The sequence below is a fragment of the Panthera onca genome, chromosome B2 (genome assembly GCF_046562875.1).
Source record: "Panthera onca isolate mPanOnc1 chromosome B2, mPanOnc1 haplotype 2, whole genome shotgun sequence".
In the NCBI taxonomy this organism is placed as follows: Eukaryota; Metazoa; Chordata; class Mammalia; order Carnivora; family Felidae; genus Panthera; species Panthera onca.
The window spans coordinates 128,650,421-128,669,737 of NC_138343.1; the positions used below are offsets into that span (position 1 = coordinate 128,650,421).

At 36.8% G+C, this 19,317-nt stretch overlaps 1 protein-coding gene across 3 annotated transcripts in view; it reads left to right on the forward strand.

Annotated features, from left to right (window-relative positions):
• PEX3 (peroxisomal biogenesis factor 3) overlaps window positions 1–19,317 on the forward strand; it is a 34,161-nt gene that overhangs the window by 2,203 nt on the left and 12,641 nt on the right. For all 3 annotated transcript variants that reach the window (XR_009605324.3, XR_009605323.3, XM_060616832.2), the window contains exons 2-8: window positions 4,068–4,199; window positions 8,434–8,515; window positions 14,914–14,957; window positions 16,480–16,604; window positions 16,998–17,064; window positions 17,166–17,220; window positions 17,803–17,971. Coding sequence is in view for 1 of the 3 variants with exons in the window: in XM_060616832.2 (XP_060472815.1) it covers window positions 4,068–4,199; window positions 8,434–8,515; window positions 14,914–14,957; window positions 16,480–16,604; window positions 16,998–17,064; window positions 17,166–17,220; window positions 17,803–17,971 (674 nt within the window). In the remaining 2 variants the exon portion in view is untranslated. The remainder of the gene's footprint in view (window positions 1–4,067; window positions 4,200–8,433; window positions 8,516–14,913; window positions 14,958–16,479; window positions 16,605–16,997; window positions 17,065–17,165; window positions 17,221–17,802; window positions 17,972–19,317) is intronic.

Below are 19,317 nucleotides of genomic sequence, written 5' to 3' on the forward strand. Positions count from 1 at the left end.
TAGATGTAATGGAACAAGGAGCAAAAGAGTATACTTAAGAGATAGTTATAAATTTTTTGAAAAATCTATTGAGAGCTTTATAATTACAGATTAAGAAGAATGAGAAAGGGTGGGGGAAGTCCACAGGGATAGAAAGAGAAAATAATCCTAGTGTTTTGTATCTTCAAGGGAAAGGTTCTACAACATGTTACATTTCAGTTAACATAAGACATAGTTATCAAGTGCCTGTAGTGTTGAAGGTGATATGATTAGAAATACAAGAGTTACAGATTTTTAATAGTAATAGCTACCATTTGTTGGGTGCCCAGTGGGCACTGTGCTAAGCTCTTCTAGTCAGTGGGCATGACGAGTAGTTATTTTTTTTAAGCTTCTTTGTTTCGAGAGGGAGAGAAAGAGAGAGTAAGCTTGAATGGGAGAAGGGCAGAGAGAGGGAGAGAGAGAGAGAGAGAGAGAGAGAGAGAGAGAGAATCCCAAGCAGGATCCACGTTGTCAGCATGGAGCCCAACTCCAGATGAGATCATGACCTGAGCAGAAATCAAGAGTCAGACACTTAACTGACTAAGCCACCCAGGCACCCCAAAACTGAATTTATGATGTGGGAAGACTAGAAGATACTTTGCTTTACCAGGAGTGTTCTGAAAGGAAACCTCAAAACATTTATATTTAGTTTTGAGGTATTTCATGAATGTTTTCATTATTCATAAATAAAACCATAGCACAGAAGAAATTTTTAAAGCACCTTATAAACCCAGTCTTTCATTTTATGGATGAAAAAATCTAGACACAGAGAGAGGAAGAGTCTTGCTCAAAATTACCTGCCTAGTTGGTGCCACAACCATCAATACCTACTGTCTTCAGGTCAGATTCAGGCAGCCAATCGAGTATATAGATGATCCTGAGCCCCATATTTTAGCTAATGAATTCTCTGTCTTCATTTTTATTTTCCTAGGGAAAAAAAAATCAGAATATGTTAATTTTAGGAATGAGACCCTGGCTAAATTTTACCATTTATGGGAACTGACTTCAATGCTAACTCAAAATAATAATAATAATAGGATAACAAATATCCTAATTCTATGTATTCGTTTGCTGGTGTTGCCATAACTAAGTACGACAAACTGAGTGGCTTAAGCAACAGAAATGTATTGTCTCGTAGTTCTGGAGGCCAGAAACCCAAGATCAATGTGTTGGCAGGATTTGTTTCTTCTGAGAGTCATAAGAGAAGGATCTTTTGCAGACCTGTATCCTCCCCATGTGTGCTCCCTGTATCCTCCCCATGTGTGCTCACTTCATTTGTTTAATTTAAACGAGCCTTTCTCCTTGTCTGTACCAGGTGGGCCGGTGGGGTGGGCTGGGGTGGGGTGGGTGGCTTTTGTTTTGTGTGTTTTCTTTCTTTAGGGCATCCGTAGGCCTCAAAGGACCTCTCCTTTAGGTCATATTCCTCAGAACGTCTTCATTCTAATTTGTTTTGTTTTGTTTTGTTTTTCTTAAAGAATATTTTTAAAGCTTAAATTTGTATATTAATTTAGGACTTTATTTAGAAGTATAGGCTGTCATTGGCGGCAGCAGTATATTCTGAAATGTCTCATAGATATATATTTTTGAATAAAGATGGTGTTGTTGAACGACAAAATGGTCATCTACAAAATGTTGTAGATGATCATCTCCTCTGTGTCTTTACATCATCTTCCTTCAACACATGTCTGTGTCCAAGTTTCCTCTTTTCAGAATACCAGTCGAGTTCGATTAGAGCCCACCCTAATGACCTTCTTTTAACTTGATTACCTCTATAAAGACCTTATCTCCAAATAACGTCATATTCTGAAGTAAGGGGACTTCAATATATGAATTGGGAAGGATAGGTGTGATACAGTTCAATCCACAACAATTCATGTTCTTTTAGCTTTCGTTAGAATATACTACACTTATCAAACAAACATGGTAAGTAGCTCCTGAAAAATTTTTATCAGATACTGTTGAGAATCTTATGAAAGCAGTGTACCTTTTCTCCCAGAAAAACACATATGCTAGTCATTTACTGTTATTCCAGAAAATTCTTAGCTACACAGAGGGCATCATTGCAGTGTTTCATTTTACATCATTACTATTATTTGAGAAATAATAGTAATTTTACACATAACTTTAAGCAATCTGTTGTGCAAATAAAATACAATTCATTGAGAATTAGTTGTTACGTAAGAATTGCCTGTCAAAGAGTTAGTGAAGCATAAGCCAGTTTCTTCATTCTGTTGGTATTATGGCACTATCATCAGTTTATTGAGAAAGGATTACAAGAAAAGTAGTTATGAAGCCACTTATGACATTTATTTGCTCTTTAAACATAATTACAATACATTTATTTGCATACAAACATAACAGTCATACTTTATTTCTCATTATTTGCAGGACATACTTTTTACTGAACTATTATTTTTTAGAATATATATGTTATCAGTTTATCTATAATGCTTATATTAGTGAAAATATTTCAGGCTATGTGCTTGCTTTGCAGTTCTTAAAGGGCTGCCTTATCCCCACTTGTGACAAATAGACCAAATCCAATGATTTAGGTCTTGCAAAGTTCTTAGGTTCTTTTTGGCAGATATTGGGGGCCACAGACAGTTGGAGATAGGTGACGATTAGTTACTCCCTTACAAATTTGTTGCCAGGTTATAATGAAACAAGTTCTAACACACATAAAAGCAATCTATTAGCCAGGATAAATAAAACAGTATCCTAACTACGTTTTATGAGCTTATTGAAGTTCGTGTCCTCTTTCGGTACCGCAACAGAACCGCGCATGAAAGATTAGCCTGAAGCAAATGCAGCAGTATTCCAGTGGTAGGATTCTGTTGGCCATTTGGTTAGCAACTTTGACATTTGGTTAACTCCTTTCACTAAGAAGAATCCACTTAACTAGCAGTTGAGGTTTCAAGGCTAAACCATTCCTAGGGAAGAAGGACTTGGCTAGATTCCTTATATTCTTGCTCAAGTGAGTATTACTAAAATAGTTTTAGCTAATCCAGTATCTTAAACACCACTGATTTAATCTATGAAAATCCATTTGATATTCATTATGCTAGATAAAAGTTAGGTGAAGTACTTAAACCTTGGAGTGTGGCTTTTGGTCAAATGCTAACTAACCACTCTGGAGTGTTCACATTCACAGTTAGGACAATTGACTGCCCCTGGGGCATAGAATAAAATGTGCACATTTGTATCATACTGTCTGTGTTGAAATGTGCTCAGCAAAATTATAGACCTCATGATCCCACCTATATTTTTAGCCTGTAGTGTTGTAATTTAGGAATTTCTGTATCTTCCATCTCTCTTTTCCACTGAAGTTACTATTTCTAGATGTCTGCCTGACAACCTACCTTTCTTGAATTCTTTAAAATTTTTATCTATAAATAAATACATAAATATTTTATCTTAAGTTTAAAAAAATATGTTGACTGAAGAAAATATGGAAAATACCAAGAAGCAAATAGAAGAAAGAGATCAGCTGCTATCCCACTATTCAATAATGATCATTGTTTATTATATGTTAAAACCCATCTGTTTTTCTATGTATCTACTTATGTTAAAAAGGGAAACATCCAGGATCTTATTTTATAAATCTAGCAATATAATATGAATATTTCCTTGGATTATTAACTATTTTAGCAATGTGGTTTTTAATGGCTACCTAAGATTTCATAAGACTATTGTATGTATAGACTATAATCTATTTAAACAATCCCCTGTTGCTGGACACTTAAAATATCTCCAGTTCACTATTAAAGGCACTGCTAGACTTTGTACATTTAATTTGTTTCTGTTTCTTCAGGCCTAGTCCTTATTGGCCATCCGTCCATCATTGGCTGTTAAATGTCAGTCTCCTTTTCCTTCTATTTAGGTCACAATTCTTACACAAGTTTTTTAACTTAGGTTTTTAAACGTTACGATTTTTAGCTTTTCATTGCTATAAGCCTTATAGCAATGAAGCAGGTTTAAAATACTATTTGGAATTTTTAACAGTCTAATTAGATTAATATACTTGCTTGTTTTAAAAAAAATAATTTTAGGAGTATATATCCTGGGAAAATATGGACAGAAGAAAATCAGAGAAATACAAGAAAGAGAGGCTGCAGAATACATTGCTCAAGCACGACGACAGTATCATTTTGAAAGTAACCAGAGGACTTGCAATATGACCGGTAAGGCAAAGAGAAACATTTCTACATGTGTAAAGTTCCTTGATGATTTATACTAATTTGCATACCTCTAGGACCAAAGTTAGAGGAAAAGGCAAAAGAAGAACGATAAGTCTAGCAAATATTTATATGATTTAACTGCAATACATCATTTAACGTGGATTTTAAAAATCAATATAAATGAATACAATATACAGTAAAGGTTCATTGATTTCACTTATTTTTTCATCAAATACTTGAGGTACCCAGTACTGGGAAAACAAAAGGTGAACAATAAAAAACAAAAAAAAATCCCTGACCTTTAGAATTTATATGCTAGTGAGAGTAACAAACGATAATAAAACAAATAAATAACTTCAGGTAGTGATAGCTCCTATAAGGAGAATAAAGCTGTGTGAGAGGTGGGGATTTAAGAAATGGCAATCAGGAGAGTCAGGCCTCCTTGAGAACTAAATGATACAGTGGAGGGAGCAAAATGCTATGGTGGCAAATGAGTTTGGCACATTCAAGAAATAGCAAAAGGGCTAAGTAGCTAGAGCGGAATGAGCAGTGGGAAGTAAGTCTACAAGGATAGGCCTGATTTCATGGGGCCTCCTATGCTGTAGTAAAGAGTCCTAAGTGTGTTAAATGCACAGTAGGCAACTACAGACCCGTGAGTGTAGCACAGTAGTATATACTACTCAACATGAATTAATGGTAATAATTTAACCCGGAAGCCTACTGGGAGAATGCTGTAACACAGTCAACTGCCCACATTTGAAGAGAACAAGTGTTCTAACTGGCATAACCCTTCAAGAATTAGTTCTCAAATCCATGTCAAACCTCTTTCTTTCTTTTTGTTTTTTTTTAATGTTTTGAGAGAGAGAGAGAGAGAGAGAGCAAGAGCAGGGGATGGGCAGAGAGAGAGAGAGGGAAACATGGAATCTGAGGCAGGCTCCAGGCTCTGAGTTGTCAGCACAGAGCCCGATGCAGGGCTCAAACCCACAAACCGCGAGATCATGACCTGAACCGAAGTCAGACGCTCAACCAACTGAGCCACCCAGGTGCTCCCCTGTTTCTTTTTTATTGGTTAAAACTTTTTCTCTAACACTTCTTTCAAGAACAGCTAATTTAGAAAGAATTTATAAAGGTAGATTCTCTTTGTTTAGTTTTGAAAGTAAAATTTTTTTCCTGCGTTTAAAGGTTATTTTTAGTATAATGCTAATACTTCATTCTATAAAGCAAACAGTAATCATAAACACTGTGTGTGATGACAACTCGGATAAAGCACAATGAGTCCGGTTGCCAGTTTTTCCTTGTGATGTCTGTGTCTTTGGGCAACTCTAAATCTCCGTTCTCTTTTCTGTAAAATAATCATCATAAAACCCACTTCATAAATGTTTTGTAGAATGTGATGAAATAATGCATGTAAAGTGCTTGGTGCTTAATAAATACTCTGTAAATAAAATAACTTTTTAAAAATTACATAATTCTTTAAATTGAATAAGGTAGTCTGGAGTCTCAAAATATATTTCAATTTGACATGGACCCTTGTGTCTGTTTGGGTCCTCTGGGAAACAGATGCTAACATGGGATTAGCTATCAAGAGATATATTAGGGGAAACAGCTGTGAAGGATAAAGGAGTGAGAGCAGAAGGAGGCAAGGAAAGCCTTTAGACCATAGTGCAGGTCTTTCATGTGAATGGAAGGGAGAAGGAAGATTGGGTAAAAAAGTCTCAAGTCTACAGCACAGTTTCAAGAAAGTTTTAGCAGGCCAGTGGGAAGTCCTTAAGCCCAAGTTCCCTGGTAGACAAGACCTACAGGAATGGATCTGTGTTAGTATCTCCATGGAGCACTCTCATTGTCTGGGAGTGGTGCGGATCTGGTAATGGACCCAAGAGGGGTGGCAGCAGGGGCTGCCAGCCCACCACGCTCCTCCTAGCAGATTTGGATTTGGTGGCACATTTCCATGATCATCACAACCCTCAGATGAATAAATAGCTGCTTAGGTAATTAAAAATAGAATAGGATAGGAGCCAAATATAGGTCCACTGAAAAACTTTCCAAATTAGCTTTCTGGTGTGCATTGATAATGGGGTTGCAAATCATATGATTAAGTTTTTATCCTTCTGAATAATATGTAATGGGTATACTAGAAAAATTTAGTACTTTCAGGTAAATATAGCTGGGTTTTTTTTACCCAAAAAGTTGGCCCCAACTTGACAGATAGCATCTAATGAAATGCTTCTCTGTGTTCTGCCCAGTGGCTTTATCTTCATGATTTTACTAAAGATTTAGGAGAGATGCTTATGAAATTTATACATGACACAGTGCTAGGCTGGGATAAATGAATTGTTCTGCATTAAAAGTCTGTTGTACAGATACAGAATTGTCTAAGTTTGCTTGCAAGCAAGATACATGAATAAAGGTTGGGAATTCTAGTTGAACATAAGCTTGTTATAAACAGTTTGATATGACTTCTAGAAATACTAAATTAATCTTAGACTACAGTAATAAAATTGTGGTTCAGATCAAAGGTAGTTACAGTACACATGCTCTGGAGTAGTTGGAGTACAGGTCCATTTCTGACTCTCACATGTTAAGAATATACAAACTGTAATGTGCCAGAAGAGGCCAAATAAGGATAATAATAAGAGCTAACACTTACCAAGCATTCTCATGTGCAAAGAAGCACTGTTCTAAATCCTTTATATGTCTCAATCAGTCCTTACAACAATTCTATAAGGTAGATCCAATGTTATCCTGAGTTTACAGAGAAAACTGAAGCACTGAGAGGTTAAATAACTTCTTCAGGGTCACACAGACTCATAACTGGTGAAGGGTTGTTTTGTGATTTGTGGTTGGACTGAGGGGTGTTTATCATGGAGACCGGATGGCTAAAGAAAAACATGAATGCTGTATTCAACTAGATACAGAAATATATTTGTTCACTGTTAAAAAAAAAAAAAAAAATGCCTGGAAGAGAAGAATTGAATAGGCTTAAAGGGAAAGTAAAAGGCTCTTATCAGGAGAATTGGTGAAGAGACTCTTCTTAAATCATGTTGTTTTACCACATAATCTTTAAACTAGTTCCCTATTAACTCTGTTTTCTGAATGTAGGACTCTAGCCTTGATTTTTCTTGGTAAGGTAGCATCTCGCATTTGAGCTAGGTATATATCAACTACACTAAGAGATAAGCCACCTTTTATGTTGGCTCTGAGCTGCGACTTTAGTTAATGGTCTAAATGACTTAGGCGATTCAATCATACAACTTGAGGAAATATGCTAAAGCTACATAGAGTAGCACTGGAATAAATGTCTAGAGTAGACTAACAGCTAAATTTTCTATAGAAAAAAATAATAATGCATTTTATAATTAACATGTCTTACCTAGTCAAGAAATAAAAATTATACACTGAAGTTTTCCCTTTTAGAATGTGGTATTTGTGATCTCTTGATATTTTTTCATTTTGTTATCATTACTTATTTAGTGTTAGAAACTAATTTTTAATTTGTATATGTGCATTTCTCCAGTATTTCTTACACCATACATAGAGCCATAAATAAACTCTTATAAATTACATGAAGTCTTTTTTCCATGGAGTACTGTCTCTTCACGCAACTCCTTGGGAGTTACAGGCAATAACCATTGGTAAAACCAAAACTACAACTTAGCAGCTCTTAATTCCCGGCCTGACACACTTTTGTCTTGGCTACAATAAGTGCTTATTGCTTTGCAATATTTAATAAATAAACTTTTCTAGAATTACAAATAAAATATGAAACAAAAATATAGCTAAAGATAAAAATGTTTTTGATCATTTTATTATATCAGAAATAAATTCATTGTAAAAAACATTTGGAGAGTACAGAAAAGAAGAGGAAAAAGAGACGATTGTTAATAATCCATAGCCCAAAGATCACCACTGTTAACATCTCAGAATAATTCTTCCCATTCTTTCTTGTATGTGTACTTGTTTACATTGCTATGATCATGATATATATATATATATATATATATATATATATATAAAATATATATAATCCTGTTCACTTAACATAAGCAGATAAATGATTTATTAGTATATAATCAGTTTTTATTATTCAAAATAATAACAATTTGAAAACTCTAGCCTTGACATTCCCTCCCAACCCCTGCTAGTCACTAGTCCTATCGTATAGCCTAAAACAATGTGCATTTCTCATGAAGGCAGTCCTATCACCTGGAACCTGTTTTATCTCCTGTTTGCATTACAGTGCTGTCCATGCTTCCAACCCTGAGAGAGGCCTTAATGCAGCAACTCAATTCCGAGAGCCTCACGGCTCTGCTAAAAAACAGGTAAGTGCAAGTTAACATCATTTTTTGTTTATATGGGGGCACTTAAATCTGTAGAATACAGTAAAATATTTTTAAAACATCTTTGTTTCCTTATTTTTCTAATTAAAGCTCATAATATATAGACTTGTTTAGAAAAATATTCAGTAACTGTCATTGAATTCATCCTATTTTGTCCTCTACTTTGATGCACAAAGTATTTAGGTCAACAATATTTGCGTGTATTTTGGTTTCCATTTAAATAGATCTTATATCACTTTGACCTTATTCAGAAATTTAATTACTGAGTGCTTATGGAACGTGTTCCTGAACTAGATGTTGTGAAGCTGCTTGAAGAGTTGGTGGTATAATAGGTAAAGCATGTGGACATACATTTTGAACAAGGCATATGAATTTACATTTTATATTATTAACAAAATAAAGTGCAAATATAACATAAGCATACAATAATGATAATTGACCTCACCATGACAGTTTACTGAGCACAAAGCACTTATTTGGAGAGAGAGAGAGATAGAGAGCAAGTGGGGGAGGGGCAGAGAGAGAGGGAGAGAGAGAATCCCAAGCAGGCTCTGTGCTGTCAGTGCAGAGCCCTACAGGGGCTTGAACTCATGAGCCATGAGATCAGGACCTGAGACGAGATCAGGACCTGAGACGAGATCAGGAGTCGGATGCTTAACGGACTGAGCCACCCAGGTGCCCCAGAGAAATAGGTTTTAATTGCCTTAAGTTTTGGTTTTATTGGGGAAGTAAGACAAATGAAATAAGCAAAAAGCACTTTTTATAAAAGCAACATAGTAACAGACACAATAAATATAGTAGCATTCTTCCTTCTTGGTTACCGTTTGCTGCAAGACCCTGAATTCCCTATGTTTTAGAGGATTCTGGATAATTAAGATAAGATTTCTTTCCCTTTAAGACTTTGCCACCCAAAGAAGGAGTATATGATATAAATTCAAGACATATTGTATTTAGTCTATGGTAAAAAGTAAAAGCAAAATCTGGGAAACCAGAGAATAAAGGGGTTTATTTTTCTGGATAGCCCTGGACAGCTTTCAAGATGAGGTGTCATTCCTCTCTTCTTACTCAGTATAGAGAGAATTTCTTCAGTTCCTAAGGGTTTGTGATAGTTCTCCTTACTCGCTGTTTCCTCTTTTAAGTATCTCAGTGTATTTTTTCTTGGCCTTTCTTTTGATTTGAATTACTGTTTGCAATTTTGGGGGGAAAATGTCCATTTGAAAAATATTTGGATAAACGGGTTGAGCCCTTACAAAGTGTGTTTAAATAAGGCCTCCAATCTTATGACTGCTTTTGTATTGGTTTTCAGACAACTTTGGTCTTATAGAAGCCTGTCAGGCAAGTTAAGTTTCTCTTTGAACTAATTATGATAATAATTAACCAGAAATAAGTGATTTGATAATCTTATTCTGTCAGTTTTATAAATCGCAAGTAAACATCCATCAGTGTTTTCAACACTTGGCATTATTATTGAAGATTGATAATGGCCATGACGTTTCATCAGGAAAGAATCTTGGGGTTTTTTTTGGTTTTTTTGGTTTTTTTTTTTGTTTTTTTTTAAGACAGAAAGAGCAGGGGAGGAGCAGAAAAAGAGGTCTCTCTCTCAAATCTTAACCAGCACAGGCTTGACCTTAGGACTGTAAGATCATGACCTGAGTTGAAACCAAGAGTCAGACCCTTAACGAGCCACCCAGGTGCCCCAGGATTGGTTTAATTCTCTTTTTTTTTTAAGTTTATTTTTATTTATTTATTTTGAGAGAGAGAGAGAGAAGAGCAGAGAGAGAGACAGAACCCCAAGGAGGCTCCACACTATCAGCACAGAGCCTGGACAAGGGGCTCAAACTCATGAATCTTGAGATCATGACCTGAGCTGACATCAAGAGTTGGATGCTTAGCCTACTGAGCACCCCTGGTTTAATTCTTAAACAGATGTTTTAGTGACATTAAAGAGTCTCATATTTAATTTAGGGATGATTTTTATCAAACAACTCATTTGAAAGGAATCATTGCATAAAAAGTACTTTATTCTACATAGATTTGGAATTGGAATCTTTAAAAAAGATAATGTGAAAAAAATTTTTGTTTCATTTTTTGAAAATGCATACATTGTGAAATGGTTACCACTGTAGAGGCACCTGGGTGACTCAGTCAGTTAAGCATCTGACTTCGGCTCAGGTCACAATCTCACAGTTTGTGGGTTCGAGCCTCATGACAGACTCTGTCCTGACCGCTCAGAGCCTGGAGCCTGCTTCAGATTCTGTGTCTCCCTCTCTCTCTGCCCCTCCCCCACTTGCACTCTGTCTCTCCCTCTCAGAAATAAATAAACATTAAAAAAAAATTTTTTTTTAAGAAAGAAAAGAAAGGGCAGCCAAGGGAACCTAACCTGTAGTCTTATGGAGATGGTTAATAGAACATGGCATCTGGAGGGACGAAATAGATCGGGTAGCCAACAAGGGTAATGCTTTATACATGATCAAAAGAGAGCAAGAAAAGATAAGCAGGGGGCTGAGATCTCCCCTTCCCCACAACTGTAATCCCATGCCCAGTTTCCAGAGTTGAGCCTCTTTTTCAGACCCAAGACTCACTGACTGAAAAGATGGTTGGGTTCCCAGGGAAAAGATCCCTGCAATATTTCAGCAAGTGTGCGCAGTAATGAGTCCCCCGATATTTTTCTAAAGGGACCTGTGTGCATTTACTCAGAGGGATGTACATTGGAGAAAGAGAAATACCCAGATATGTCTCCCACTTGTGCATGCGCACTCTCTCTCTCTCAAAAATAAATAAGTAAACATTAAAAAAAAAAAATGGTTACCACAGTCAAGCTAATTAACATATCCATCACCTCACCTAGTTACCATTTTCTTTTTTGTAGTGAGAACTCTAAAGATATACTCTTAGCAATTTCAAGCATACAATGCAATATTATTAACTGTACTCCCCATGCTCTCCAGTAGCTCTCCAGAACTTACTCATCTGATAACTCTAAGTTTAAATCTACTTTTGACATCTAGTGATGGTGATGTCAACATGAAGAAATGTCCTGGGTGACTATAACTCTTCCCCATCTCACCTCAGTCCCCCCAGATAAATATAGTTTGAAGACACATACCTAATTTGCCCCACCACTAAGTACTTCCTATGTTGAAACTTTTGGAACTGCCGTTTTCTTATGTTGTTTTATTTAGATTTCTTTTTTTTTTTTTTAATTTTTTTTTTTTTAACGTTTATTTATTTTTGAGACAGAGAGAGACAGAGCATGAACAGGGAAGGGGCAGAGAGAGGGGGAGACACAGAACCGGAAGCAGGCTCCAGGCTCCGAGCCATCAGCCCAGAGCCCGACGTAGGGCTCGAACTCACGGACGGTGAGATCGTGACCCGAGCTGAAGTCGGAGGCTTAACCGACTGAGCCACCCAGGCGCCCCTATTTAGATTTCTATAAAAAGCACTTTGAAATTTTTTTGAAGTGACATTCAAAAGAAAAAGTGGTTTATTTGCATTAAAATACCTGACCTTTGAATTTTGTTTAATTTCCAATTTATTCAGAATATATTCCACCACAAGTCTTGAACATTAGTTTCAGGTTGCAGCGGTACCTTGTACCGCTTGATTTACACCATATGTCTTTTCTCTCTTTTTTTTTTTTTTTTTTAAACTCATTTATCTTTGCTGTTCTTTTTTTAAATTTTTTTTTTTAACGTTTATTTATTTTTGAGACAGAGAGAGACAGAGCATGAATGGGGGAGGGTCAGAGAGAGGGAGACACAGAATCCGAAACTGGCTCCAGGCTCTGAGCTGTCAGCACAGAGCCTGACGCGGGGCTTGAACTCACAGACCACGAGATCATGACCTGAGCCAAAGTCGGCTGCTTAACCGACTGAGCCACCCCGGCGCCCCTACACCATATGTCTTGAACTTGTGTCGTCTAGGGAGGAGATAACTAAAGCTCTAAGGTCAGTTCAGTGGCAAAGAAAGATAAGAAGCTAGTAATATCCCACAATTGTATTGGTAGCTCAACTTATTGAAATGTAAATTTATGTCTGAAATAGTAATAAAGAATATGGGTTTGTAGTTTGTATGTCTTTGTGGGTTTTTTTTAAATTTTATTTTCCTCAGAATTTATTTTTATTGTATTTTACAAAAGTATCAGTCTGTGATAGATTGGAAACAGGAAAGAAAAATAAAACTGGTCCTTCCATATAGGTGGTTTGAGAAGCACTGAACTCCATCTACGTGATAGCTCCACACAGTGGAACACTATGCCAAGGTTAAAAACGGAGAAGAAGAAAATAAAAGAGAGATGGCTATTATTTGTGTACTTCAGTGGAATGATTTCCAGGATTTGATGGGATTTGATGGTATATAGATATATATTTTTTAACAGTAAAGACAAAGGTGTATACTATGTTATTTATCTAAGGGGGCAGATAGGAATCTTTATGCATATTTGCTTATATAAAGCAAAACAACGGTGGGGCACCTGGGTGGCTCAGTCAGTTAAGCATCTAGCTCATGGTTTCGGCTCAGGCCATGATCTCACGGTTCATGGGTTTGAGCCCCATGTTGGGCTCTCTGCTGACAGTATGGAGCCTGCTTGGGATTCTCTCTCTCTCCTTCTCTTTTCTTCCCCAGCCCCATTTGTGCACATGCTCACGTGCTCTCTCTCAAAATAAATAAACTTAAAGCAAAACAATGGTAAGTTAAATTTTTTTAACAGTTGCCTGTGAAGGGGGAGAATAAAGAGGAATAGGAACAGACTTCTTTGAAGGTACATTGCTGTGTGAATTTGACTTTGGAACCATGCAGATATTTTACATATTTATAAAACTGTATTTAGTGTTTGCAAAGCAATGTCAAAAAAGAGATCGTAAAATAAATCAAATTCACCTAAATATGTAGTTGGTGTTCTAACCGCAAAGGGAAATTATGCCAGGTGAACAAACCCTTAAAACTCTTCAATGTTGCTATTGGTATTCTGAGACTCTTGTGCATAGAGTGAGGGATGAAGCAAATTGGTAATTACATTGGTGTCACTGATTGCTAGTGTGGGGGAAAAAAATACAGATGTAAGATCAAGGAGATGAAGTTAAAAATCCTGTCATCCTAATTTTGAATTGGACGTATCATTATGGTGGCTCAGTCAGTTAAGCATCCAGCATCCACCTCTTGATTTCGGCTTAGGTCATGATCTTGCAGTTCGTGAGTTCAAGTCCCACGTCAGGCTCTGCATGAGTGCAGAGCCTGCTTGGATTCTTTGTCTCTCTCCTCCTTTCTCTGTTGCCCTACAGCACTTGCTCTCTCTCTCAAAATAAATAAATAAACATTTAAAAAAAAGTATCAGTACAAATTCATGACATTTTATCTCTTTGAATATATGTACATGCAAATAAATACATATTTACTAGCTTACTCTACCAGAAAGGCTTAGAAACAGTGATGTCTCCAGTAGCAATGAATATCCTTTTCTTTTTTTTTTTTAATTTTTTAAATTTATTTTTGAGAGAGAGGGGGCAGACAGAGAATCCCATGCAGGTTCTGCACTGTCAGCACGGAACCTGAAGCAGGGCTCGAGCTCACCCGAAGCGGGACTCAAGCTCATCTGAAGTGGGGCTCGAGCTCACCCGATGTCGGGCTTGAACTCATGAACCCTGAGATCATGACCTGAGCTGAAACTGGATGCTTAACCAACTGAGCCACCCAGGTGCCCCAGCAATGAATATCCTTAATCGAAGATTCCAGTCACAGACTACCATTCTCTGCTGTAAGGAACCAGGACTCTTGGAGAAATGGGTGATGTCAGGTCCATAGCAAGAATTGAACAAGATGAACCCAGAACAGCTTTTCTTGTCAGTAAGCAAGGAAGCTATCAAAGACTAATAGGGTGATGTTAGAAGGATTCAGGAACCAACTTGGATAGTATCCCCAATGGTCAAAGATGGGCAATTTGAACATTAATAAGAATAATAGCTACAGTGGGCTGAAACATCAAATATATATTTACTATATTTAAAGTAACGATACTTTAAAACAAAAAGTTCTTCATTATTTACCTTTGAAGAATTACTGATGTGCTTCGTTATTTGTAAAATGGTAAATAAAGGAAAGAAATAAACGTTATTCTTGATTTTCCTGTATAACTCCACAATACATATATGCATATGCTCAGAAGGAAGATAAAGACTGAAAGGATATATACCAACATACTAGTGAAATGGTTGTTATCTTTGGTTACTGGAATTACAATTGTTCTTTTATTATATTTCATGGGGTTTGTTTCCTGTACTTATCCTGTAATAAAATATAATTAAATATAAAGCTATGAAGTTTTAAGTTTTCCTTTAGATTACCTGATTACTGTTTTCATATTTTCTGATTTACTTCTTTAGGCCTTCAAACAAGTTAGAAATATGGGAGGATCTAAAGATAATAAGTAAGTCTACCTACTCTATGTGACAGCACATTATTAATATATTTACAAAGGAAATATTTATACTCTATTACATGGATGACTCTTGTTTACCCCACAGAGTTGTTGCCCATATTAAATAATTCTCCCAAAGCGAGTTGATCAATATTTGGTCATAGAAAGTATTCAGTAAACGTTAGTGGTGGTGGTAATATTACTGTTGATATTGTTATGGTACGTAAACCTGTCCTAGACTGCATATGCCTACATTAGGTACTGGTGGATGTACTATTACGGTTTGTTTGATACGAAATTTATTGTCAGACTGGTTTCCATACAACACCCAGTGCTCATCCTAACAGATGCCCTCCTCAATGCCCACCACCCACTTTCCCCTCTCCCCCAGCCCCCACCAACCCTCAGTTCTCAGTTTTTAAGAGTCTCTTATGGTTTGGCTCCCTCCCTCTCTAACTTTTTTTCCCCCCTTCCCTTCCCCCCATGGTCTTCTGTTAAGTTTCTTAGGATCCATATAAGAGTGAAAACATATGTTTTAAGGGAAGTTTTTACTCTCATCCAGATAGTAACTTTACTTTGACATTGTATGCAAAATTTCATTAGTGATGAAACTTTGAAACAAAGAGCTGCCCTGGGGCCTCTACTTACATATGTGTATATATATATGTACATATACATATATATATATATACACACACACACATCTCAGAACTTTATGCCACCAGTTATTCTTACATTTTCCCATCTATTCATCTAATCCTTCTCGACTGAATCATGCTTAAGCTTTACCTATTTAAAAATAAATTAGACCTTTATTCAGCCACCCCTTATATACTACCAAAGACTTCTACATTCCCTTTTCTTCACTCCCACTCATTTTTCCTCCACTCATTGTTTGACACACTACAGCCCGGCGCCCACTTCTGTGTCTCCACCCAAACAGATCTCACAAGCATCAGCGGTAACTTCTGTGTTACTAAATCCACTGGACACTTTCCTCCTTCTAGACCTCTTGGCAACAGCCAATAAACTTATTCTTTCCTCTGTTTCCAACACTCTGTCCTAGGCTGCTGTGAAGCCTAGTCTCTGGGTATCCCCCATCTATACCTTTTTCCAGCCCTTAAATGGGCTCATCCTCCTTTACCTGCATTGCAGTCTGGAGTTCTTCCATACACAGCCCTCTTCTCTTACTCTCAGCTAGCTCCCGGGACCACTCAGAGCTTTGAGGCTGCAACTCTTAGTGTTTCCCAGTCCTTCCTTGTTCTCCTTTCTAAGCTAACAACATATATATAACCTTTCACTTAATATATTGGTTATTGTTTCAATTAAGGGATCATATCTAATTTACATTAAGCAACCAAGTTGTAAGGAAATTATGAATATTTTGAATTGATATATTTTTGTCCTTAAAACATTTACAAATCTATTTTTAAAGTCATGTTGTGAGAAAATAACCATAGAGTTAGTTTGTCATTTTACACATTTGTTTGTTTTCATAATAGTACCCAATGGTTTTCTTTTCTCTGTGAAGGTTTCACAAGAAGTATCGTAGCAGTATACAGTACTTGTATGCTGGTTGTTCTTTTGCGAGTCCAGTTAAACATAATTGGTGGATATATTTACCTGGATAATGCAGCAGTTGGCAAAAATGGCACTGTAAGTTTAATAGACCTTCATAGATACTGCCCTTTTTCCCAAGAGGTTCAGAATTTAACTGAATATTACTTATCTTGATAATTTGTATAAAATATATTTTTTCTTTTTTAAACAGTTTATTTATTTATTTTGGAGGGAGAGGGGCAGAGAGAGAGGGAAAGATGGAATCCCAAGCAGGCCCCACACTCAGCCCAGTGGACCCTAAAGCAGGGCTGTATCTCACGACAGCGAGAGTATGACCTGAGCCAACATCAAGAGTCAGACACTTGACTGACTGAACCACCCAGGCTCCCCTCTAAAATACATATCTTATATTTCATGTGATCGTAAACTTTTATATTATTTATTTACTAGTAATATTGGGTGATTTAACCTTATTTCTGTTTTGTACAGACAGTTCTTGCTCCCCCAGATGTCCAACAGCAGTATTTATCAAGTATTCAACACCTCCTTGGAGATGGTAAGATTCTTATTTGTGACCTGGAAACTAATTTTAATTTGTTCATTTGTGTTTTTGAGGAATTCAAAAAGTGAACAAGCCTTTTGTTTTTCTTTTAATAGGCCTGACAGAATTGATCACTGTCATTAAACAAGCTGTGCAGAAGATTTTAGGAAGGTAAGGCATTTTGCTGTGGCTTCTCTAACTTCCTGATTCTGGTGAATAAAAGACAAATTAGAATTGTTCTAGTGAAGCTGGTGATTTGACAAATGGTGGTTTGTGAAATTCTTTGTAACCTAATACAGACACAGCCCTGGGATACTGCGTTGTGAATCCATTTTCTTTGTTAGTGTCAATCTTTTGATACTAAGGGGAAAGTTTTAATGTTTCATTGTTTATTGATTGACTTCCAAACAAACCAGAAACATTTGGGTCAGAGATAAAAGACCTACTTTCAAATCTGCCTCTGAGCCTGTTGTCTTCCATTTATATCAGCAGTATCTATAATTACAGTGGGCTGAAACATCAAATACATATTAAAATATATTCAAAGTGATGATACTTTAAAGATTCTTATGAAATCTGCCACAAGATTTGATGTGGCTCTGAGATAATGACACTGAACTGATGGCTGATTTTGTAATATACGGTAGTGATTTCAGTCAGCGCTTTCAGGTTTGACTAGATCTCAGAGAGCAACCTGTTAAGAAAAGAGTGTATAGCTTCAGTTTATCCTATTTCCCTTTTCTCTGTTTCTAGTGTTTCTCTTAAACATTCTTTGTCCCTCTTGGACTTGGAGCAAAAACTAAAAGAAATCCGAGATCTCGTGGAGCAGCATAAATCTTCTTCTTGGGTTAATAAAGACGGATCCAAATCTTTGTTATGCCATTATATGATGCCAGATGAAGAAACTCCATTAGCAGTTCAGGTGATTAATTCATAACCATGTAACTAAACCAGTTACTCTGAATTTTTAAAAATTTTGTACTATCCCTTGAAATTTAGAATTCTGAGGCTCTTGAAATGTAATTGATTTAAAACCATGTATTTCAGGGGCACCTGGGTGGCTCAGTCAGTTAAGTGTTTACCTCTTAGTTTAGGCTCCGGTCATGATCTCACAGTTGTGTGGGTTTGAGCCCCGCATGGGGCTCTGTGCTGACAGCACAGAGCCTAGTTGGGATTCTCTCTCCTCTCTCTGCCCTTCCCCTACTAGCGCTATCTGTCTCTCTCAAAATAAACAAATAAACTTTAAAAGATAAATAAGTAAAGCCCTGTATCTCATTTACTTCAAACTTCATTAATTTAGAAAACAAACAGCAATTATGACTAATTTCTACTTAGAAACATAATTTTAGATTAGATATTCAGCAGATTTTTATTGAGTATTAGTTATGTGATAGACACCATGATGGATGATTCATATATAAAATGAACAAGACACATATGTTCATTATATTTGGGGAATACAGGAGACAAATTCAGTTCATGTGGCTAAACCATATTTATAAGAGATGCAGTAACGGAGGATATAGCTGATAGCTGGGGCAAGATCATGAAGAGCTTTGTATGCCAAGATGAAGAGTCCAAACTTCAGTTTATAGACAAAGATCCATTTTAATCAGGCCACTACCACAATTACACAATCTGCTTTTTAAAATGAAGCAGTGATGGCAGTATCAAAATAGACAGAAGGGAGTTCTCGTCATCCAACTGAGAAACAAAGAAGACCTACTCTGACAGTTACCATTTATGGTGTTGCTGCACACTGGTGTGTCCTGGGAAGTTGTGATTTAAATTACTTATAGACGAAGAGGAAGAAAGAGGTGCCTGGGTGGCTCAGTCGCTTGAGCATCTGACTCTTGATTTTCCTCCCAGGTCATGATATGCGCTGGGCATGCAGCTTGCTTGGGCTTCTCTCTCTGCTTCTCCCTCTGCCCCTCCCCAGCTTGTGTGCAAAATAAACAAACAAGAAAAATGTCAAAGATTGCAGGTTATAATATCTCGTTTTTTAATAATTATTGGGTTTTTTTTCATATGTAATTGGGTTATACCCATTCTTTACAGTTAAGAGAAGGATATCTTATTTGACAAACCAGAGAGGCTCCTAAGCCATGCCTTAACCTAGAGACTCCATTAGAACAAATATTGCCATGGTTTTCCTTGCCTGCTGTTTTTCCCTCCCCTAGATACCCCAAAGGTAGAACTGTTCGGGTGCTCAGAGACCCTACCTTCATGAGTAGGCCAAATAAAGGTTGCTGCCATTTGAGGGAACCC